The sequence below is a fragment of the Molothrus ater genome, chromosome 8 (assembly GCF_012460135.2).
Source record: "Molothrus ater isolate BHLD 08-10-18 breed brown headed cowbird chromosome 8, BPBGC_Mater_1.1, whole genome shotgun sequence".
NCBI lineage: Eukaryota > Metazoa > Chordata > Aves > Passeriformes > Icteridae > Molothrus > Molothrus ater.
The window spans coordinates 22,498,044-22,522,269 of NC_050485.2; the positions used below are offsets into that span (position 1 = coordinate 22,498,044).

The 24,226-nt window shown below is 44.8% G+C and overlaps 1 protein-coding gene across 2 annotated transcripts in view; it reads left to right on the plus strand.

Annotated features, from left to right (window-relative positions):
* Window positions 1-1,504: 1,504 nt before the first annotated feature.
* Window positions 1,505-24,226, plus strand: part of FBXW4 (F-box and WD repeat domain containing 4) — a 59,603-nt gene continuing 36,881 nt past the window's right edge. For both annotated transcript variants that reach the window (XM_036385970.2, XM_036385971.2), the window contains exons 1-5: window positions 1,505-1,922; window positions 12,684-12,779; window positions 15,537-15,722; window positions 16,890-17,022; window positions 19,501-19,595. In XM_036385970.2, coding sequence (XP_036241863.1) covers window positions 1,672-1,922; window positions 12,684-12,779; window positions 15,537-15,722; window positions 16,890-17,022; window positions 19,501-19,595 — 761 coding nt within the window. In that variant the 5' untranslated portion in view covers window positions 1,505-1,671. The remainder of the gene's footprint in view (window positions 1,923-12,683; window positions 12,780-15,536; window positions 15,723-16,889; window positions 17,023-19,500; window positions 19,596-24,226) is intronic.

Sequence of the window (24,226 nt, forward strand, 5' to 3'; positions counted from 1 at the left end):
TGTGGGGTGCACAAGCAGTTTCTGTGGGATCCTGCTAGAGAAAGACCAACTTGAAAGTAAGTATGTCTTTACAATAACAATTCCAGACAGAGAAGTCACTCAGCTTTTAATAATTTTAATGTTTCAGAAAATATTGTAGTCTGATACAAAAAGAACCAAGTTTCATATCATCAGAAAGATATGAAATTGACCAAACTGCATCCACACAAAGTTTCCATAATCTTAAGCAAAATTTGTTGTATTACCTCCCTTTCAGCTGGCTACTTAAAGTCCTGTACTAGATGTGCTGTTATTTCACCTGAGCTCAAACTCAGGTTGAGAAATTTTTAATTACTTCAGACATCACTCCTTAAAAATGCTGATAAAAAAATCTGCTGCCTTCTGAAACTTCATTGACTTCCAGGATATATTAAAACTAGTGTAAATGGACCAGAGCGCTCCTTATCCAGCAGTTTTGAACCTCTAAAATAACAGGCTTCAAGACCTGTTGATTTACTCATAGGAGTATTTGGGAGCTTCAGATTAGACAGACAAGATGACTTTTTGGAATAGGATGCAAGTACTGTCAAGTGGCCTGTATACTATGGTAACCTCATTATATGCTAAAATTTATTATCCTACTCCACCCTGCAAAATGAGATGTTGATTGTGGTGGTAAGTGATACCTGTTCAAAGCATTCTAGGCAGATGATGAACTTCTTATAATTTATCTAATTTTTTTTATTTTGAGGGAGAAATTTCCCCAGCATTTCAGGCTTCTGTAGAGTGGAAAGTACTGTAAGAAAGAATAACACAACACTAGACTCATATTTTCCTGCTCCACTGTCTTGCCATTTTGGATCAGAATCCTGCATTGTCAGTACTCCAGGCTCCTGTGGATGGCAACAATGACTCAGTTATTATGAACTGTTCTTTCGAGGTGGTGTGCTTGTGTATGTGTACACACACGTGTGAACTGTGAGAGCACTTTTCAGACCCCACCCACTCCGTGGAGCTCCGGAGGGGGTAATGGACTGCAAGGAAGGGTGCTGGTGGAAAGCCAGCCCTAAATCCACTGTAGCAAGGCCTGCTCTATTGTGGGGAAGACCCTTTCTTTTACGTGTCACAGGAACCTGGGAGTGTTGAAAACTGCTGTGCAGCACCAGATGACCCCTGCCGTCACTTCGTGGGTGACAGGTGCTCCCGACTCTGGTCAAGGATAATTAATGAGCATTAAATCACCTTGCTGTTCACCTTCCTTTGCAGGAGTGCAGTACCTAGCTGGTGTTGCTCCAGGTGGTGAGGCAGATGTTCTGGTTACCTGGGATCGCCATCCCCACCATTAATTGTTCACGTTATTAATGAATACTCAGATCAGGTGACGTTGCTAAGCGCAGATGGGAAGATACAGACCCGGGAGCTGGTCGTGGCGTGGCGAGGGGGTGTGGGGGAGGGCAATTGGCACAGGGGGAGTCCCAGCGGCTCCCGTTAATGAATTAATCCGCTAACGAGGGTGGGCTCGGCGGCCCGTGCCCCTCCGGTCCCGCAGCCGCCTCCTCCCCCGGAGGGGGCAGTGACAGGCAGCGGCTTCTGCCCCATGTGACTGGGGAGCGGCTGCCCCGTCCATGGCTTGGCCTCCCCCGGGCAGCGCAGCTCCGGCTCCCGGGGAGGAGGGGCGGGAGCTGCTGCTCCATGGGGAGGAAGGGCAGCCCCCGATCCCCCCAGGCGGAGGGGGGATCCCGGGCCGCCTCCCCCCCCTCCCCGCTCTGGGCCTTACCTGAGGAGCTGCTGCTCCTCATCTGCTCCTACCTGGACGCGCAGGCCTTGGGCCGCCTGGCCCAGGTCTGCCGCCGCCTGCGCTTCCTCAGCAGCCGCGATGTCCTCTGGAGGCGCATAGCCCGCGGCTGCCTCAACTCCGGCTTCACCCAGCTCGGCACCGATCTGTAAGCGCGGCCTTCCCGGCGGAAGGGCGGGGGGCGGCGGCGGCGGCGGCCCGGAAAGGCCGGGGATGCCGCGGCCCAGCCGGTTGCCAGGGCCGCGCTGCGCTCCTGGCGTGGCCGCCGCTGGGCCGCGAGGGGCGGGGGACGCGGGGCCATTCCCGAAGCGCGGTTGCGCCGCCCTTTCCCTGCGCCAGGAGGGGCGGCGAGGGCGCGGGAAGGGCCTCCCTGGGAGGGAGCGGCCGATGGCGCACACCAGGGCGGCGGGGCCCGGCCCCGGCGCTGCCCGGAGGGGTTGGGGGAGGCGCCTCTTGTCCCCGCGAGGGAGCGGCGAGGACGGGGCTTTCGCGGCGTGTCTCACTGTCAGGCCCAGCGGGAGTGCTGGAGCGTGAGGCCCTTTCCATGTCTGGAGAACTGTGTCCAGTTCTGGCCTTCCCAGTCCAAGACAGGGAGCTATGGGTGAGGATCCAGCGGGGGCCGCAAAGAATGATAAGGGGTCTGGAACATCTCCCCAGTAGGGAGAGACTGTGGGAGCCAGGCCTGTTCAGTCTAGAGAGACTGAGCAGGATCTCATCAATGCATATAAGTGTCTCAAAGGCAGGTGTCAGCAACAGGATGAGTGGCAACGTCCATAAATTAAAACAAAGAAAGTTTCACCTCTGCATGAGGAAGAACATTATGCTCAGTGTGGCAAAGCGCTGGAACGGGCTGCCGAGGGAGGGCACGGAGTCTCCCTCTGGAGACATTCAAAACCTACCTGGACTCATGAAACCTGCTCTAGGTCACTCTGCCTTGGCAGGGAGGCTGGACTGGATTATATTCAGAGGTCTTTTCCAACCCTAATAATTCTGTGATTTTGTGATCTTCTCAGTCCCCAGACCCCTCCAAACACTGAGGCTTGGGGGCTTCAGGCTGGGGGAGGTTGGAACACAAGGAGATGGATGGAGCTGCTGTGTGCAGCTGGCGTGGATCCTGTATGCCCACACACTCTCCCCACTTCTGAGCAGTGATCTCTGCCATGGTCTTGAAAACACTTCAGAGAAGAAGCTGCAAGGGAGCAAGGCCTGGGACGGCATCTGGGAAAAGGCTGGAGAGTGGGCTTAGTGCATTCTTGGGTGAAAGAGCTGTTGTGGGCCCTCAGGAACATGTGTCTTAGGTTCTCACAGAGCAGCTTGCTGGTATAAATGGTGATGGCTGGCACAGAGAAAGTGACTCCTGTTCTTTTCATGGCTTCTGAGTTTTAAAGTTTTGTGAGTAGGAATTGAGGTTTTTTTTCCTGGGGTCTTTATCTTTCCCCCAGTTCAACAGCACAGCACAGGTTAGGAATAGGGTCAAGCCCTCTAGGCTTTGCAGTGTGCATGACACCAGCATCTTCTTAGATGAAGTGCCTTTGGGGCTTGGGCCTCGGCAGTGGTCGGTGTTGATCCAGAGTTTGCCTTTCTTCTCTCAAATTTGGCTGTGTCCCAAATGCCACTTGGAGGCAACTTCACAAAGTGGGTCTTCCTTCCTCATTTAAGGATCCTAAGAGAAGTTTGTGTTCTTAGGATCTACAAATTCCTTCCAATGGCTTCTCTTTAGCTGCCAGCATGGACATTGTTTGTCATTCAGTGACTCAGTATTGTTTCCATAAACACTGTGCTGACATGACTCAAAAGAAAGGATGGCGAGTTTTGACCCCTGTTTTGCTGTCTGATGTTGCTGTCTCATCAATGCATAGACTTTAGAGAAACAATTATTGCTTCTGCTGGCAGAAGCAGAACTTTGCTGGTGCTGAAAATTCTTGTGTTGGGTTTTCAGACCCTCTCGGTGTTCACAGGTTGGAAGTTAAGCACAGTTCCCTTGGAAGTCAGGAGGAATAAGCACTGTGGAATGGCTGTGCTTTGGACTCTTGTCTACTGTAATATATGATTTTGTCTCCTGAGGAAATGAAGTTCTGTATTTTTCATTAAGAATAAGGTGATACTCTGCTCCTTCAGTTGCAGGAGGGATCAGGTGTACAGCAGAGCAGGTGCAGTGTGTGTAAGGACCACCACTTCCCCCTGCAGAGGAATGCAGGTCTATAAACAGCTACAGAAGAGATTTGCTAGGTCAGAGGGCTTCAGAGAAGGGAAGGCTGCTTGAGTTTTGAACTCACAAGGATTTCAGTGCTGTTAGATTTGCTATGAACAGTTTTTTTTTTTGTTTAGTAATTCTAGGATATACTTTTGTGCTGTGTCCTATTTTTAAGTTTTCCTCAAACAGCTCCAGTTCTGAGAGCTGCTTTTAGCATTGGTCAACACTTCCCTTGGTCCTGAGGACTTCAATCATAGGTAACACACTAAGTTACATTACAAGTGGTTGTGAAGCAACCTTGAGATATATCTGGAGGATGATTCCTTTAATTACTTTTAACTTCATATAAGGCTCAGACAGTCTCCAGTTCCTTGAAATAGTATATCAAATCCTATGGAGAATACCTGAAAAACAAACACTTGTTTTCACAGGGTGGAGATCCAGCATCTGGGGGCAGTTGCAGGAGTTTTATTCCAATAGGGTAGAGAGTTTGGCAACAAATACAAGGCAAGGGCATACTGCAGAACCAGGAGGTCTGGATATCTGAATATCTGCAGAAGAACCAATATGGCTGCACGTGTTGAGTTGTACAATTGTAAAATTTGTACTGAAATTTTAGTACAAAGCTGAAGAAGAGTTTAACAGTCTCTGTGGCAGCTCAGGGGTTTTAACTAGCCATGTCTCTTCTGTAGCACTTGCTCCTCGTGCACGTCTCCAAGATCAAGAGCCATCTCCCAGATTGCTGCTCTTGCAGTTGAGGGAGTAAGATTTGCAGAGAGATACTGTATTTTATTTGAGTAGTCAGTACAAGTTGGGGAGGGAGTTCAGGCAAGCTTCTGGGCACACCATCCTTCTTAATAGCAATTTTAAGTAGAAACCTGGTAGATTGCTCGTTGAAGGTTAAATTTGAGCTGAGTAGGTATTTAAGCTAAAATATTACTGTGAAAATAGAATGGTGATGAAGATGTTGGATAGCTGGACCTTCTTGATAACTGTGCTTGCTTAGTGATATGGAATAACTCTTAAGTTTGTCAAACTTGGCTTTGACTCACTCAGGAGCTGAAGCTTCTATTGCATGTGCTGGCTAATGTTGCATGAGGTGAACACTAGTTTTTTCTCTTGAGAGGTTTTTGTGCAATACTGTGTGCAGTTGAGAAAGCAAAGGCTGGAACCGTTTATGGTTAATATACTTAATGAAATAACATGCATGGTTCTCACATTAGATCTTAACTGATGGTCCCTGGGAGGCTGGCATAAGTTAAAAACTAGTCTAGGGAGTATTTACAGTTTAAGACAAAAATCCATCTCAGAATAGTTTGATCATTTCTGCTGTTAAGTGGCTTTTGATAAGCCATCTGTTAATGCTTTGTAAATAGCAATAAATTTCAGCCTAAAGGAGATAGCTGTGAAACTTAACTCCTGCCCCACTTTCCCATTTTCAAAAAGGTGATAAACTTGAAAATGACACTCTTTCTTTAAAATGCTTTTTCTGTTGGGTATATCTTCAGATAATCGTCACAACAAAGATCAGAAGTAAGAAGCTTTATCTTGTATGTGAAAAAACTGTTTGAACAGTCAGCTTGCTTATAAAACTTCTTTCTGCCAAAATAGGAAAGAGGTAAGATTGATAAGAAACTGGTTGCAAACCCCTAGCTATTAGCAGCATGGAGAAGAAAAATAGTAGTATATGTAAAACCAAAATTATTTAATTTTTAAAATTGTCATCCTGACTACATACTTTTAAAAATTGCCAGCTGTGGTTATCTCTGGATACATGCTTGTGCTTAAACGATATTAAACTAAGTTGGTAATGATGTCAAAGGAAGATGTGGACTTAAGCCCAGACACTAGCTGTTATGCTGAAAGGCATATTCACAATATTGACAATCTCTAATGTTTTCACTTTCTGGTAGATTCAGCCAATTGGGAGGCACAGATGTAAGCCAAGTTAAGTGTTTAAGGCATGGATTCAATTGTGCAGTTGTAGGAGAAGAAAGAAGTTTGCTTTGAGGGATGTATCTGTATACTTCATTCCTTTGGCAGAGGGGAGGGAATCACGAGGTTCACATCCACCTGAGTCACTGTATGTTAGGGATGGTAGGGGCTGATCTGGAAGAGTTCTTGAAGCACATTCTCAGTGTTAAAAATGTGCTGTTTCTTTGTTGAATCAGCAGTAACTAAATGCTAAATAGGATATTGTGTCACTCTTATGGAAGTACAGAGTGGCTTTACATGGATGTGCTTCTTGGCATCTGAACTGTGAGTCTCTCTAGATCAGATTGTCAGTTTTTCTGTATAAACAAGTTAATTTTATGTATAGACCTGCACTGCTACAAGACCTTGTCATGAGGGTGATAAAAAAGAGTCCTTATGCTAAGATTTTTGCTTTACTCAGTCACAGGAGCAGCTGAAGTAAAAGTTGAGCCATGTCTTCATGATATAAGGTGAAAGGAGAATTTTTTGTTTCAAAAATGCGTGGCAGCATATCACAGAAAAGTTAAGGCTTAACAGCACTTTCTGCAGCTAAACTGTAGCTCAGCAATAACACAAAGCCTTTGGGGGTTTTGGTGATATAGTGATATTACAGTTGTGTCCTGTAGTCTGTGTCTGTTTTGCCAGCTGTTGTACAGGCCCAGCAAGAGCAGTCTGTGCCCTGACGAGCTCGCTGCCTAAATAGCCAGGGTAAACAGGGGCTGGAGGGGAAGGAGAGGCAGGGAGATGTCAACCAAGCTGCCCTCTGTGCAGCAGGTCAGTGTCAGAGCCAGGAATAGCAGAGGGTGCTTTAAGCCTTTATCCAGGGCCTGCTTGCTGGACCACCTTGGACTGGAGAAATCGGAGAGGCAAAGAGCTCATTGTAAGGTGATTCTTTATTTAAGGCATGGAAGAAAGGAGTAAAGTTGCAGCTGGGCTAAACTTATTTCCTCTTTGTTACAAAGGAATTTTAGAGGGCAGGTTAAAAGTTGGAACCTAAATAGCTTGACAATTTGCTCTTTGTAATGTATTAATAGACATAAAAATATGAAGTGTTCCACTGCATGTTTTCTCCCTGTCTTCTGTTCTGCCTTGCCCACTAGGATCATGGTATATTCTCCAGTTCAGAGAAGCAGACTCATTAATGGACAGATTTATCATCTATGAGTATTTAAGAGCTTGTGTAAGCATTTTGGTGAGTTAATAAAAGCTGTGTTTTCTCCAGATCTTGGAAAAATGTATGTACCTACAGGAGCAGGAAATGGCCAATCTCTGCAAGTCAAATCCAAATGCAAACTGCAGCGATCATAGGAGACCTCAGCCTTCACCACTGGAGGGGGAGGGAGAGTGAATGCTTGTAAAGCTGCTTCAGTTTCCTTCATCTTTTAAAACTTGTTTTAAAAACAAGGTTTCATTACTTTAAGAGAGAAATGAAGAAGGCAATGAACTGCTGCAGATGATGCAGAGGGGGATACTCTGGGGAGGATATTGCAGTAACAAAAAAATCTTGGATGAAGGAATGCAGCTCTTGCTTTGTGCTGGAAAAGTCAGTGGTTTTCATAAACCTGCTGTTACATTTATTCTTACTCTGCCTTAAACTGTTAGTGCTGAGCAGGACAGATCTGCCAGGACAGCTCCACAACCTTGAAACTACTGCTTTTTCTGGGAATGTGAAGTTGTTTGTAAGAGTTCTTTGAGGCCTGCCTACCCTTCCCTTAAGATCTTCACTAGTACAAAGAGAAAGAAGAATTTTATGTAGTACAGGGCTTAAAATATGTGTGCTTTGTTTGTTGCTGTTACCCCTGTTGGACTAGGTATGGGTTATTTCATTCTATCCAAGTACTTCATACTGACAATCTACTCTTTCAAATACATTTCACACTTCTTCAGCAGCTTCAGGTTTTCTCATAATCTTTCCAGAGCAGTGCATTTTTTGAAGAAGCCCAGATTTTGTCTCCAAAAAGCCTACGAAACTCTCCGAGAGAGTCCAAATCCTGGCAGGAGTTTCTAGGCAGCATCCCATTGCAGTCACTTGTAAGGGAGAGGGCATCTGGTGGCAGAGTGGCCTGGCTCAGTCTTGGTGGTGGTGATTTTTTGGGAAGCCTTTGTGAAAGTGTGTGTCCTTGCTATGTGCACAAAAATTTGTTAGCACCTCTGAGTATTATGGCAGCCTCTGCCTTCTTCATGAGGTGACTTGTTCACAAGAGCTGTTTGGTGGAGCAGTTGACAGCCTGGTAACATCTGAGATGGCACAGACACACCAGAGGAAGCAAGGAACATTGAAGAACAGTCAGCAGAACCCTTTTCCATCTCAGAGTTATTTGAACCCATGTCCCATAGGGAGAGGGGAGCAGAGGGGACAGGCTGAACATGGCAGTAAGCTAAATAAGGGTCATGTGCTTAAGGAATTCAGTTGGAATTTTTGTCCTGGAAGAGACATTTAGCAAGCCAACCGACTTGAGGACAGTAACAGAGGTTCCTGACATAAATAGCTTTTCCCTCTTGGCTGGCTGTTGGTGGCCCATGACTTGTAGATGCACTGAGACCCTGCCACTCAACAGGTGTGTCCCGACTACACAAATAAGTGCAGTTGGTCATTGTGTTAGCCAGCCTTGCCACAGGGCCAAGGTTGATAGTGGGGCTTAGCCACTGTGACCTGTTTGTTCTCTCTATGACCCTTCCAGTCAGGCCTCAGGCAGGCTGGTGACAGCTTTTATGCAGACAGCAGATTTTGTCCACAGAAGAAATTCAGTCCCAGCAGGTCTCTGCAGACTTGCATTTCCAGATGAGCTCTTCAGTACTTAAGATGTAGCAAAACATGAAGGACTTTGGTGGGTTAGGGTGCCCCATGCAGCTGGGAAAATACACAGCATGACATGTTGGTGTTATCTTCTGTAACACGGCCTATGTTGTTGCAGGCACCACTGTTTTGGCACATGCTGAAATTGTAGACAGCCAGCAGAAATCTCCCTGGGATGCAGCACAGCACAGAAGCTCTTGCTGTTGCAGAAATACCATTTCTGGTGGAAAAGGACTTCGGATGGGGAGGGGATCACTGAAGGCAAGATCTGTTGGAGGTGAAGCTTTAGGAGGTGGTATGCCCTGGCTGAGTGATTCTTTCATTGCTTTCTTTTGGGGCCCAGGCCAGCAACTGCCTTGGTACCTGAGGTCACCTGGGTCACTTGGTGCTGTGTGGGGACAGTTCCAGTCTCTTACTTCAGCAGCTGGGAAGTGGGCTCCAGAAGGAATATTACATTTCTTTTGGTAACTCTGCCAAGAAAGAGAGGAAATTCATAATTTGAGCAAAATACTTTTAGCTTTTTTTTTGTAGAGTAGGGAGAGGTAGGAAGGGGGAAATGAAAAATCCTTTATAATGGGTTGCTTGGGATGATTTTTGTCCTGGAGCTCCCTCTCAGGCTGTAAGAAATGTTTACCTTCTCTTCCTTAGTATAACCAAGTCTTTGAAAAGGGAGCCTCCGTCAGGAATGCATGCAATTGGAAACATGCATTGGCTCAGGTCATGTATTGCACTATGATTTGGGATCCTGATAGAGTGCTTTTTGGTGGTAATTAGATAATAACAAAGACAGACTTGTATGTTGTGGGTAATGTAACTTTATCAAATATTGGTAATTGTGATGCCCTAGCAGAGGTGTAAGATGACGCACTCTAAAGGGCTTTAAGAACATTTTGCTTGAATTTCATTGTGTTTTTATAATCAGTGTTCACTCATTCCTTCATCCTGTGTTTCCTGTCATCCTTCTAGGATGCTGGACTGTACCTCAGTTGCTTTCTGATTCAGGCCTGTGTAGGTCCCGCTAAAAATACCAGTCCTTCCTCAGTGAGTCAGCCTTCAGCAGTCTTGAAGTTCACTGTTGGGTGCCTTCTCTGGGAACACAAATGCCAAGATCTTGATTTCACAGAGTAGTTAAGCAGGTCCTGAATTTTAAGCCTGTGGCTTAGTATTTTTCTGGATTGTATACCAAGAAAGATGAAGGTATTCATTGGCCAGTGGATAGTGTTCCCTCCATAGCATTTTGTGTAACATTTGGCTTCATATGGTGGTTTAGTCTCCTGAATCTTTGAATGTTCAACACAGTTGCTGAAGTAAGAGGTACCTAGTTAAGTCAAACACTCGGTGCAGGTGTGTGGTGTCTGTTGATTGCCTTGGTCATCATGGAAAAATTCTTAAAAGTTTGCAAGTGTAGAAAGTGTGTTGATCATGACTGAAACAAAATAGGCTCTTGTAGGGGAGAAAAGGAATTTTTTTATCAAATTGTTAAGTTTATATGGTAATGACATTTTTAACTTTCTAAGATTTGAGAATTGTTCTCAGGCATTGCAGTGATACTCATCACATTTTTGATGCATTCTGGGAATTGCTCTGGAGGGATGCTGTTGAGGAAGCAAATCAGGTGATCAAATTGTATCTCAGCAGTTGATTCCATAGCTGGGCTTGATTTAAGTTCTGATGTGAGGGATCGAATGTCTCTGACCAGCACTGCACTTCAGCATTTGCTGCCCCATAATTTGCAAAAGGGAGGGATGTATCAGTCCAATTTTCTACATCATCTTTCTCCATATCATCTGTCCCTTTTCTTGCATCTATTTTGAATAAATAAAATGTCTGGGATATAAAAGCAGGATACTTTTAAGACATGTTTAAATTAGCTGGATCCAGAATTGCTGTATGGAGGACGAAGGCTGGATGAATAATATATCTATTAAGAATAAAACAAAAAAAACCAAAACACCACCCTGACCACCCCCTCCCAAATCCCATCAGACCTCCCCCATATATAGTCTCCCCACCCAACCCTCATCCCCTCCAGACAGGAACTGTTGATATGTGGGAAAGAATGAGGTGTCTGTTTCAAAAGTAACTGCAATAGTGAACTGGGGCTCTGGGCTGAGCCAACACGTGACTCTTCAGAACTTGCATTTTCAGCAGTAGGAGGGTCAAGGCCTGCTAGAAAAGGGACCAGCAGGTCCCTTTGGAGGAGGGAGCAGCCAAGATGGAAGCTGCTTTTTTGACCTTGGAGTCACCTTTTTCAGAGCCTTGGAAATTACATCGAGTCTTAGTAGGGTTTATGCATTGAGCTCAGAATGTCTGGTTGGGCCAGCATGTGTTGGGAGGGGGATGTGGCATGAGTGTGTTTTCCATCACTGTGCAAGCTGGTGACTTGAAATCTGTATGTGGGGAGAACTTAACTGAGGGTTGAGTGTAGGGAGGAGAAGTGTTTTGGAGTAATGAATGGAATTGCATGTAGGCGGAGAGCCTGAACTCTGTCTGGGAGAGTAATAAGCAATGATGAGAGTGGATCTGACCTGACTTTTTGGTACTGTGCATTCCTCATCTCACACACTATCTGGCCTCATGAGCTCTTGCAAGTGCTCCCTTTAAAAAAGGAATTCCTCTTCTTGCAGCCTAATCTAACTCTATTTTGGTTTTGTTTGTTTGTTTTTAAATGGCTATGAAAAATAAAAAGCCTGTAGCTTTCTAAATTCGGTTTTAATTGGTGTGGCTCTACTGATCATAAACGTAAAGTTGCAAAGCTTTCTAGAGGATGAAAAGCTTTTCTGTGTGTGGTTTCTGTTTTTGTTTAAAATGGGTCACATGCCCAGGAATGCAGTCAAATTATAATGGTGACTAAGTGCCGGAAAGCATAGAAAAGAGGAGGGAAGGGTGAGCAGAAAAAAAGGAGCCTGAGGCTATGGAAGGAAGGCTGGGAAAATAAGAATCTGGCCAGACCCCAGGGCCAGGTTAGAGATTCCTGCACCCATTAACACAGGAGATGTTTATTTACAGGGAGCTAATCTTTGTTTTAAAAATGACAGAGTACCCAAAAATGCTACTTTTGGGAAGTGGATTGGAGGGGCTATAGGGATGGGAGGAAGAAACTGGTCCTCATGAGGCACCAGTTCCCATCTCTCAAGGATCTTCCTTTCTCTCAATGTATCTGGCTGTGTTGGCTGTTGAGAAACGCATGAATGTGGGATAAACTCTTGTAGTCTAGTAAATGTAACCCCTAGTTACAAAGGATAATTTCTAGAGTTTCTTCTTGTTTGTATTTTCTGAACTTTTCTATCTAAGCAGCTGCAGTAAGGATTTTGAATAATTAAATTTATGAAATGAGAAAGATGGGAGCTAAAGTTGCCATTCCCCATGTCTTTAATCAACTCTGGATCATGAAAACAAAACAGGTGTTGAACAGCTGCTTGAGCTGGGTATATTCATGTAGACTCTAAGGAGACCTTGGTCCCAGGTCTCTGTGGTACTTACTTTTTGTCACATCTTGAAGAGTATTGATCTTGGTTTGTCTCAGCTCATTCCAATAACTTTGATTTGTAGTCCAGCAATAGTCTTATCAATAGCTTTATCTGACTGTAAAGAGAAAACTTTCCAGCGATATGCTGGTGGTTTCTTTCTGTGTTATCTTGTTTGGATTACATTTTGTCTGAACTTGTGCTGCATTCAGTATACTTGGTCAAGTCTTGATCATATTTCAGGTTTGTGATCATCAGAGGTGGCTTTCTTAGCTGGTAATCCCTCACTCTTGTCAGTGTTCCTTTCTTGTCAGCTCTCATGAATGTCCTCACTGTAGTGTGGCACTGCACCATCAGTGTGTGTCAGTTCACCATTGTGGAACCAGGGTGAGAGCTTACCTGTGGCCATCTTGAATGCATTTGTTGTCCAGAAGGCATCAGCCCTGGTTGCTAATCTCATCTCTCCTCTCTCTGCAGAGCTCCTGGCATTCCAGTGAAGGAAAGGGTGAAGGTATCTCAGAACTGGAGGCATGGACGCTGCCAGAGGGAGACAGTCCTGAAATGGAAATGCAAGCAAGTGGCTCCTTCCTCTTCTTCTTTGTTATGTGACAGCAGCTGTGGGGCCTTGGGTGTGTGCCTGTGCCCTGAAATGAGGTGTTTCCTGCTCTTTGTGCTCCATGGGGTCTTACAAGTGATTGTTGCTGGCTTGTTTTGGGTGTTCCTGGCTAGCTGGGTGTGGGATAACCTGAGTTGCTGCCTTGCCCTAGGGATTCATGCTGAGTGTCAAGAGTTTCTTTCTTAGTAATTTGAATTTGTCTTTGTTCTGATCTGTACAGTTTTAGTCACATTTAGCAACCTTTACTACAAACCGTTGCATTCATGTCTACTGCTGTATACCAGGAGCAATCTTTTGTCCTGCTCTCACAATGAGCCCACCTTGATCCCAGATGTGGACTTAGGTGTTCCCTCAAAAATGCTTTGTGTCCCTTGGTTTATCCTGGATTCTGATTTGGATGTACAAATCTAAAATGCTAATTGCCATTCATCTGCCTTTTGCTCTTCATTTTCATGCTTCTCTCCTTCACTTAAAAAAAGAAAGTATATTTGACATTAATGATAGGAGCTTGTTGTTAAATTCTTGTTTGCAAAGGTGTACTTGGCTTTAAAAGCAAAGCATAAGATAGGTCTCTTGTCTGAGCTGCACGTTGAAATTTTCAGCCTTCAGCACGTTGAAATTTTCAGCCTTCAGCACATTGAAATTTTCAGCCTTCACATCATCAGACTGAAGGAAAAATGAGAAAGACTGTGGTTTGTTAGCTGCTGGAGAACAGGGACCTTCTACTGAGCTTTCATGCCTTTTTGTGCTGTGTAGATTGAAGTGGTGCATAATGTGCCACTTCTTGCCTAGAGTCCTGGGAACAGCTGTAATGAGCAGAGTGGGTTTTGGTGCAGGTTGTATACCTGCCTTTGAAGTGCTTGCAACCATCTGTGAAGACAGGCTCTGTGGATATTAGAGATCATTACTAAACCAGCTTCCCAAGTGAAAAGGCAAGGACTGATTTAATGAGGCCACCATCCAAATGGCATCTCCTAATTTTCATTTATTCTGCTTCAGATTTTTTACTTCTCCTTATGAAAAAGCCATAGAAAAAGGTAAAAAGCTAAACTTGTGCAAAAGGAGAGCTGCAGAAACTGGCTGTAGTCTAGGTAAGCTGGATATTCACTTGCTTTTAGAGGACTGTGTAGGAGTGGAGGAAGGAAGGGGAAATCAAAGCCTGCCTGAAGCCAGAGCTCCTGCTCTAAAGATGCCTCTTACTTTTTCCATGTATATGATCAAGTCCCAGATGAATATTATAAACTCAACTACTTTGTCCATGTGATTAAAGGCCTGTTACTGGAGATGAATACAGGCAAGCTGGAACCTTCTGTCTAATGAGCAATCTTGTCCTCTTACTTGTGTCTAGTTGTTCATTGTGATGTTACAAGGTACGGCTGTGTGTAATGACTCTGATGACACAGAAAATCGTGACCTCTGAGGACAAATGATCTAAAAAAAAGAGGGAGACAGGTTTTTATGAGAAGCCCCACTGCTTTCAAAGCCATTTGTTCCTGAATAGTTTGAAAACTGAAAGGCTGCTCTGTAGAAGGGCTCTGGATTTGCTCGGTGTTTCTGTGGACATTGGTGCGCTTGGCAATGATGGCAGAGCAGAGACAATCTCACACATCCATGCCCCACAGGACATGAGTCCCATGTCTTTGTATCTGGCCTCACTATATCCAGAAATCGTATTTGCTGATTCTCTGTTGGCTACACAAAAAAGCAAAATCTGGAGAAAAGCTCTCACTGCCTAAGTGTGTATTGTAGCCTATTTTCTTCTATATTTTGGTTTTGTTTCAAGAATAAATAAACTTCTTGAGATGGCAGACTTAATTCAGGTATTGCATGAGTGTCTTGTCCTCTTCTTGATCTCCCAGAAGGTAAAGCATATTTTCCATATGTAACATCAATCTTCAGAATACTTTGGAATAGTTTTTTTTGGCTCCACTGCTCATGGCCTGGAATCATACAATTCCATACAAACCTGCCACTGTCCCACATAAAGCAGTGGGTAGAAAGGGCGTATGGGCTCTTCTAAAATATGGGCAAGAGAAACCAAGAGTTTGCTCTACAGCTTATGGCTCAGCAGGTGAAGAAGTGTGAATGTAGAACAATATGTCCTCTGTATGATAAGCATAAATTTCTTGGGTAGCCTCAGAGTGCAGGAGGCAGGTGACTTTCTGTCTGTAGGAAGATCTGTGGTATTTTGGTGACACATACCCCTGCTTAGAGGTGTGTGGAACAGTGGCAGCTTTGTGGTCTCTGCTGGGCACCAGCAAATATCAAGAGTGACTGTTTGCACCAAAAGCCTCACACTGAATGCTCTCTTAGAAATGCTCAGCATAGCTCACCAACACCAGTCTAGTTTCTTAAAAAATACAGAGCTCATGTGCAGGTTTGGGGGCCCTTAGGTATTTCCTATCTATGTTCACTAGACTTTTGGCCATCTTCTCTTTCAGAGATTCCATGCTTCCTTTTCCTCAGCTGTGGGTTAGAAAAATGCCAGGAGTGTAATCTTCTTTTTATGTTGCTGAAGAAGCTTCACTGTGCTGCTATATTAAGCCCTGCTTTTACATGTCACCTGCTGCTCCAACTTCACTTTTCTTGAGCAGACATTTGTTTTTGTTGATATGTTTGCATATGGAATTTTTTTTCTTTTTCTGTGTGAGGTTGTTTTGTTTTGTTTTCTTCTCCCCACTCCTGCATGCTCCCAACCTGCTGTCTGTTTGCAGTTTGATGCCCTGGATGGAGCTGGATGGCGAATATCTCTACCTGTCTCAAGCGGAGAACATCCAGGCCTACCAGCTCTGTGCAGAGGGGACAGGTTTGCAGCGTCACCCCCAAGCCATCTTCTCTGGCCACCAGGAGGACGTGTGTCGCTTTGTTCTTGTCAACTCCCACATTGTCAGTGGAGGGGGGTAAGTTGGGTGAATGAAGGAGCCCAAGGGTTTTGTTGCTGAAGTTGGAAAGATTCTGTGTAACTCCAGCCCAGAGCAGAGGAGCCAGTTTTGCTACACAGCGTCCTCATGCTTGGCTGTGGTCAGCTGCTGCTGCTTCCTCTCTTATAATTTTGGTTCTGGCTTGAAAAAGAACCTGCAGCAGTGAAGGAGCTGAGTTTCATACCATTGACCTTAAAAAGTGTCCTTTGCTCTGTAAACTTGTGTTGATGTCCACAGGATTGTTGAATCGGGAATGACTGATCGGGCAAACCTGACTGCTATGCAAATTTAATTTCTTTCCCTGTTAGAGCCAGGGTAGCTAGACTGTTCCAATAATCAGTACTGCTGGTTAGCTGGGACTGCATTAGTGCAGGAAGTTTTCTAGAGACAAGTGTGTGTTTATTAGACCCACTGATATAATTGTGGAGAGGGGAGAAACTGCCAGGCCTTCCAGCACACACACACTTCTCCAATTCATTTTGCATTTCACTGGACTTTTACAGTTACAGCAAGTGACAGGACTTTCATTAATGGCTAAAACTATAAAAAATATGCCCAACAGTAAGCACAGAATTGGGAGAGACAAGCATGGCTGTCTGCCCTGGGTATTGTGAGACTTTCCCCTGTGAACTATAGACCGAAATTCAGGTGAAAATGAAGGCTTGCATTTAAAATTCCAGTAACTGTGTTGGTTGAAAAAGGTCTAAATGTCTGGGTAATTAATTCAAAGCACAGCACCCTACATGGCTGCTCTGAAATGAATGAAAAGCTGAGGCTTGGACATGGGTGAGAATGTCCTCTCACTTGTTCCCTTACTCCAGCCACTCAGCATACAGACAGGATTCTGGCAAGCTCAAAGCGGTAGGGGGAGGAATGGCTGCTTTGCTATAGTTTCTGCAGCTTAACACAAAGTGAAGGGTGGAAAGATAGCCAGGAAAATTTTCACGTGCATCAGATTAGGCTTTAACTGGTCGGATGTGAAATTGCAAGAGAACAGGTGATGTGTGAAGAGTGGAGGGTTAATAATGCTGCATGAATTTCAGCTCTGTCAGAGACCAGGCCTGGTCTTTTTGTAGCACTCCAAAGCATTAGTGGAAGGTGCATGTCCAAGAGGTACAAATTCCCTGCCTGTGATTTGTTTTTCAGAGATGGAAGTATTGTCCTTCACAAGCTCCATGGCTCCTACAGTGTCAAGTTCTCTGCACATGAGCAGGAGGTGAACTGTGTGGACTTCCAAGGCGGCCTCATTGTCAGCGGCTCCCGGGACCGAACGGCGAAGGTGAGCAGGGAGTGTTTCAGCAGCTGCAGGTGCTGCTGTAGAGGTGACTTCAGAGGTCTTGTGCCATGAATATTTAAGTGTCAGCAGAACTGTTGTGAGCCCTGTACTCCTTGCAGGAGGAATGCTGACTGTCTTGGCTTATGTCTCTGAAAAGATGCTTGCTCTGCCAGGCTTGTTAGAAAGAGATTTGGAAGTAATTTACAGCATCAGCTGCTGCCTTAAACTTGGAAGTGCAGAAGGCAGCAGCTGATGTTTTGCTTCTTTCCCTGTACATCCATCTACACTGTAGTGGAAATCTATGCCATTTAGTGTGAAATTTGCTGTATGGATCTCAAACCCATCCTTGTTTTGTGATTTAACATTGCAATGTAGTTTAACGTACTCTCTGCTATATATTCAATCTCTGTAAAGGATAGGATGGCCTTTTTCCAAATCTATGGTTATTTACTAATTTTTTGGTTTAGTTATCTGTGTGGGGGTTTTCATTTTTTTTTTTCCAATGGTTCTTGGTTTGCAAACCAGGAATGAAGTTAGACTATGAGAATTGTTTGCTCCCATTTTTCTCTTCCAGCTGGCATCACTGGGTGCTGTCACATAATTTTTGGCTGTTTCTTTTTGGGGCAGGACCTTGTTGATTTTTGTCCTTCTGGATCTGGTTGGCAATGCTTTGTTCCTGTGTGGACCTGGAGAGTTGTTCATCTGAGCTGTAATCAGCTCTTTGATCAGTTTAGGAAGCTCTACACAGATGTTTCACCCTTATCCTGCTAGCATGATGCAGTACCTGTAGTATCTTCACAACCACTTGTTTCATTGTTGGAAGTGGTTGCTGTGTGTTGAATATGTTGGTTTTTTGCTCTGGGTAGGCTGATAGACACTCTTGGTCCCTGGTTTATATCATAGAGCATTCATGAAGTAACAGGAAAACCAACTAATTGCTGTTTTAGAAGAGGGGAAGCTGAAGCAAGGAAAGACTTAAGGTTCTCTTTCAAGGTTTTGTAGGAAGGGTGTGAAGCAGCATGACCCCATTTATTTTTGTTGGTCCCTCTGTACAGATGTACTCCTGAGTAAAATCACTTCCAAGTAAAGCAAGCAATGTTCCAATGCAAAAGGCAATTTTGGGATTGCTGTTTGCCTCCTGGGAGCAAGACCTTGATGCTGCTTTGTCTCACACTTCAGCAGTGCTGCTCCTCTCTGGTCTGTGGATCCTCTTTTCTGGGAGAGTGCCTTCTTGCTACTTCTCTGACAGCTGGAGGACAGACATCCTCGACCTTGAGAACAAATTCCTGAAGCCCAGAGGGGAATTTCAAGCTGTTTTTCTTAGAGCTAGTGTGAGATCTTGCCCACACAGTGCTCCCCACAGCATATACTCTGGGGATGTTCACCTCTTAATTTTTATCATCCCTTTTGTAGGCTGTGTTGTTTGCGTGAATGAGACTCTTGGAGGGTGGAAGGGAATCCCTACCAACCTTTTAAAGGGGCTCTAAGTGTCTAAGCTATTGAGGGCTCTGCTGAGTGTTGATTAGGACTAAGCCCTGAAGAGCTGTTAATGTACATTCCTGTGTGATAGGCAGCAGATAGTGTGCTCTGAGCAATATTTTTAACCTGTAGGAGATAGGGATGCCTTAAAGGAGTTAAGCTTTTCTGCTGCTTTTGCTGACACTAGGTGCTAAATTCCCCGCTGACAAGAATAGCCTGCAATCCTGGGCATTATCAACAAACAAACAAATAGGGCACTCTGTGCTTTGAAGTCCTGAAGCAAAACACTGGGGGTCGGTTACAGACAACTGGAGGGCTTGAGTCCTGTGGGCCAAGAATGATGGCAAGGTGGAGAAAATGAGGGCCACTAGCAGAGGCCCCAGCAAGAATTTTGGGACCTTTATTAGGATGCAGAAACAAAGGGGTAAACTTGTGGAAGGAGATGTGTGTGTTTGTACTGTTGGGGGAGGGCAGGAATTCTCTCATACTGTCAGTGAGCAAGGGCAGCCAGTTTGAAAGCAGCCTGGGGTACACTTGAAAAACTTGGTCTAAAGCGGGGGGGTCTTATAAAAGAAGATTATTTTACAGGCTGGTGAATGATTAACTTTATACTTAATATTAATGGAAAATTTTCAGGGATGCTAGTAAGTCTTCCCACACTGTTCAAGAGAACAGGTTTGAACAAATCCTAGTTGTCATTTATTTAACTACAGAAGATGAGGAGTTTGTGTTGAGTGCTGCCCTTAGAGAGCAAGTGGTGATGGGAGTGCTCTCTCTGTTACCAATGGGGTGGAAGGTCCTTCTTATAAGCTGTCTTCAAGTGCTTGATTCTGCCAGCAATTGAAGGCTCTGCTTTCCAAAATAAGTAATTGGAATTCACAGAGGGTCTGTGGGAAGGTAAGCAAGGCAGTTTGGGCAGCTCTTCCAGCACAGTATTAGCAGCATGCATCCTACCTTCTGCAGTTTTGGGTGATGTGGCATAACATGCATCTCTCTCTTTAGGTTTGGTCCCTGTCCGCGGGCAGAGTTGGTCAGTGTCTACATACAGTGCAGACAGAGGATCGAGTGTGGTCCATTGCTATCAGCCCATTATTAAGGTAACACATCTCTTTATTCCCAATTTTCATCAGAGGGAGTAAAGGAGTTGGATAGGCTGTGTGTCCACAAATCCTTGTGAGGCACCAATGTGACGGTTCAGGGACTTGATTTGTGTGGAGGCTGATCAGGTGCTTGTGCCTGCAGCAGGAGCTCAGGGGAGAGCATGTGGTCCTTATTTCCTATACCAGCAGAGTGATCCCCTTATAAAGAGGCCATGAAGGTGGTCCTGGGTTCCTCTTAGTGCTGCAGGTGGGACCTGTTCATTCTTTCTTGAGGAAGGAACGCTGACTTGCTAATTAGAAACAGTGAGCTGGATCCTCTTGAGATTTTTCAGTGCTGAAAAGATGCCAACTTGTATTCTCATTCTCTGGCAGGAGAGATTCTGAGTAAAAAGGTCTCTGCTTGAGAGCTGCGTGCAGTGGTTAGAACTCAGGTTTTTTTGTACGTGTTGAACTGGCAAAGATGAAGTAGAGTTCAGGGATGTGGTTTTCCAGCCTCTGTTGCCTGTAGCTCTGTGCTTCTAGTGCATAGAATGCTACAAGTACAGTTTCAGTGTGGAAGGCAAGGGCAATACATACACCAGTGTCTTCCAGGGTGTTCTTTGAAGTGCTACTGTTATTGAGGAAGTGAAAATCTGAGAAACTCTCACTGTTAAAATTGTACACCAACCAACAGCGATCTGTCTCTTTGGTTGCCTGTTAAACTGGCCTGCATGCAAGAGAGGTTCTTCCTCAGCATACCTCAGGAAAAGGGGAAGAAGAGCTGCTGTTGCTGCTCATGTGATGTCTGCAACCGCTGAGTTTTAGGCTTGTGCAAAACCAAAATACTGTCCACAACTGCTGTCCTTGTTAGATTTCCAAGCTTGTTTTGCAGGCAGCAGAAACTCAGTGGTACAGAGCTAATGGCTTTATCAGAGAAATGACACTCCAGGCTTACTATGATTTTGCTGTTGCCTTATTCCTTTGCTCTGAGTGTTGGAGACAATTCGTGTTTTTGAGAATAGCCATGTGTGTTAGTTCTGCTGCAAGATGTGAGAAAGAAGCCTTTTGCTGTCTTCTGTGCTGCAAGGGTCCCTTTTCTGGCAGACAGGCTCTGGCTCAGGCACTGTGGCTGGTTAGAGGCCAGTGGCATTCTGCTTCCTACTCCTAAGTGATGACCTACTGCCGTGGCCTCTTGTCAGGATGGTGTTCCTCTCCGTGGTGTGCGTGCTTGTGCACACTCTCTGTCACAATATTTACCCTCAGTCTCCCCACCTCCCCTTTCCTCCCTGCAGGGTGATAAATTGGAGGTGGTGGAACAGCTAACCCATGAACAAGTGGGCTTAAATTGTCCACTCTCATTTTTTATGAGACTGTGGACTGTACCAGCCTCTCCCACTAGCCCAGCCTACTGCACTCCCCCCTTACCCCTCCATATTTTAGGGAGGGGGGTGTGGAGAATTAGAGCCAATTAGCCACGTCATTAATTCTTCAATTTGACGGCTGATATAGCAGGGCCTGAAACACGCTGCTGACCTCGTATAATGGGAACCCTGCTCCTTAACATATTGACGATGGGAGAAGTTAATTAAAATTCCACAGAGAGAAGGTGTCGGCTAACCTATAAACCTGTCGCTTCTCAGAACAAATCGCAGCCATCCTAGAAGAGAGAGAGGATCAGAGCAGGAGGGCATGTGGTGGGGGTTGGCCAGGGCAAGGGGCAGGGGAGATGAATTTTTCACTAATAGGTTTTATTACTTGCTGTCTAATGAGCGTGAGTATCAAAAAGATAATATCTGGTTTCTAGGAAAGTCTGCTTTGGGGAGCTCTGTGGTTTCTGTTTTATTTGCAAGAGCCCATATTTCACCCATATGCATTCCTTATGCACTTATGTCTAAAGCTTTTCCTCCCTTGCAGTCCCCATCCTTCTAGCCAGAGTTTGGATACATTTGTTCCCCAGTGAGGCTGAACATGGCCTATAACCTCCACTTCCTCCTAAACATTTAACGTGACCTTCTGATTCTCCCTTCTCAATTGTGCTGATGTGAACTGAGATCTCCTCCATAAGGACAGGTAGTTCTACTGCTGTATAACTGCTGGGGAGTAAGGCTCCAACCACCTCAGTATTTTGGCCCATTGATGCTAAGAAATGGCAGCTGTGTCTACTGTGGACACACAGAGCTCAGAGCAGTTCTGTTCAGTAGGGTAGGAGCAAGAAAGGCTCCTCCAACTCTAGCCGTTCAAAATCGCTTTGGAGAAGCTGTAGTTTCCTGACCTGGAACTTCGCCAGGATTTAGACTCTCTAGAGTAGTCAGGGTGGTATTCTTACTGAACTTCAGCTGTTAATGGTGTGAAACTTTTCATCTTTTCAGTGATATCTTCCTCTGTGTGAAGCTTCTTACAAAGTATCCCATATGTTCCTGACCCACCACTGGGTTTTTGCCGTGGCTGCTGTAGTCCGTGCACTGCGGGGCTGCTACTCTAGAGGACAGTGCCTGTACACTCAGGCTAAACATTAGAGACTTGTGCTCTTAGAGCACAGCTCCTCTGGTTTCAGGCATTTTCCCTTAGGTATTCTGCTTTGATTTGTCCATAGTTTCCTTGTGTCACTACGGAGATCATCCTGTAGATGTGCAGAGCTGGAGGAGGAGGCTTCCTTGTTCTTAGTGTAGTGGTGCTATTCTGGATGTTTCTAGATCTGCAAACAGAATGATTCCTGTAAGAGAGATGAGGTAGGGGGAAAGGTATTAAAAGGGTACCAAGAATATTGGATCATCTCTTCATACTGTGCAGAGGAAAACTGTGCTTTGTCCTTTACATAACTTTTTCAGCCATGGAAGTGTCTTGACATCCATGTGTGTTGTTGGAGCTTCATTGCTTTGGGGATCCCTAACAGTGCTCTCTGCAGGGTAATGGGGATGGGAGGGCATTGTGTTCATTCTGGGTTTTCAGCAACTCTGCAAAGTTATGCTGGTTGGTGTGCTTTGAATAGCAGGTCACACGTTGCATGTCTCATAAGTGACTAGAGGAGATTCTGAGAGAGTTCTTAAAGTAGGATACTTAAAATATGGGTACCTCAGCTTCTTTCAGCCACTGGTTTAATTGATCTCTGAAGCTGTCCTTCTCTATGGCTTAGTAAAATGCTGTACTTACTCTGCTTCGTACCCTAAACTACATCTCTTAGCTGCTCATAATCTTCTTCCCCCCATGAGTTCATTTGCCTCTTGAACTCTGCATCACGCAGATGTTAAACTTTCATTTACTGGTGCTTGCTGCAGTGACTTATTTGTGCTCAGGGACCACGGCAAGCCTAAGTGCAGTGGACCAATTCAAATGTGCAAAGTGAGGCAAACTCGGGAGTTTCTGGTAGAGCAGTGGAACCTTCATGCTTTCTGGTTCCCTGAGGTGGCAGTAGCCAGGGAAGAGATGGGAGCAGTGTACAATGTAAACTGGAGGGGAAAGAAAAGAGTGCACCTTCATGTTAGATTCATTATGAATCTTGGATCCAGATTTTTTTTGTGTTGAATTTGAAAAAGTACTCAGATCTAAGCTGACTTCTCCTGCCAGGCCTGGCCACTGGCATTTGCTATTTTCATTTTTAAATATTTAAATATTTGTCATGAGATGCTGTACTCAAAGTGTGTCAGATTTTAAAGGAAGCAAAGAGAAGACAGAGGCACACAGATGGTTTCCAACGTGCGACTGTAGATGAGCAGCAGGATGCCAAGTTTCAGCTGTAGGTAGAGAGCTAGGAAACCCCTGGTACACTCTGGGGCAATCATAAAGTGCCCTACTGTGACAGAAGCATGCTTTGGGTGTGTAAGCCCAAGAGACAGTCTCTTGTTTTCTGACTTTGTCATTAGTCTGCTGCAATAGATGACCTCTCCTTGTGGATATTGCCTTGGTGAAGTGCAAGGTAACTGCAGAGAGAATGAAAGTTTGTACTGAAGACTAGCTGTCTGCATTGGATGCCTAATTTAAAGGAAAATATGTACTTACATGAACAGCTAAATTTAAAAAGCCGGGCTGGCTCTTCTGTTTATGCAGTGTTGTAGTTGAGACCCAACTCCTGTGTTTAAACATGCTGATTTTAACCTAATTGCCTCTCCCATGGATTATTATGAGGAAGTAATATCTGAGGAGATCTCTGCTTCTACGGACAACTTCAGGCAAATTGTGAAACATGCCCCAAACTCATTGGGGAAAGGAAGGAAGAGAAAGGTTACTTTACTGAATGGGCCTCTCTTCCATTGGGAGCGATGAAAATGATTAATATTGAGGGCTTCTTTTTAATGGCTTTCTAGAAACTTCTTGTGAAAGAGTAACAATTTGATCTTGCAGGTTGCCTTAGAGCAAAACAACCCACTTGAATCAGAGCAATTTTGCAGTGGTTTTAACTGTGCAATTGAAGCCCTAATGGGTAGAAGTTAAAATGTTGGATAATGTTCCCCTGCCCTCATTTCTTACTCCGATTTTATCAGCAGGTTTCCCCTACTGCATATCAAGATGAGCTGTTGGCTGTAGTGTGCTCTGCTTTGACCTTGCTTTGTGCAGTTAACCTCTCTGAGTCTGCTAGGACTTGGGAGAAGTAACTGAGTTTTGTTGGGGTTTGTGCATTGCCAGCAAAACAGCCGGCAGCAATAGCTCTGCTG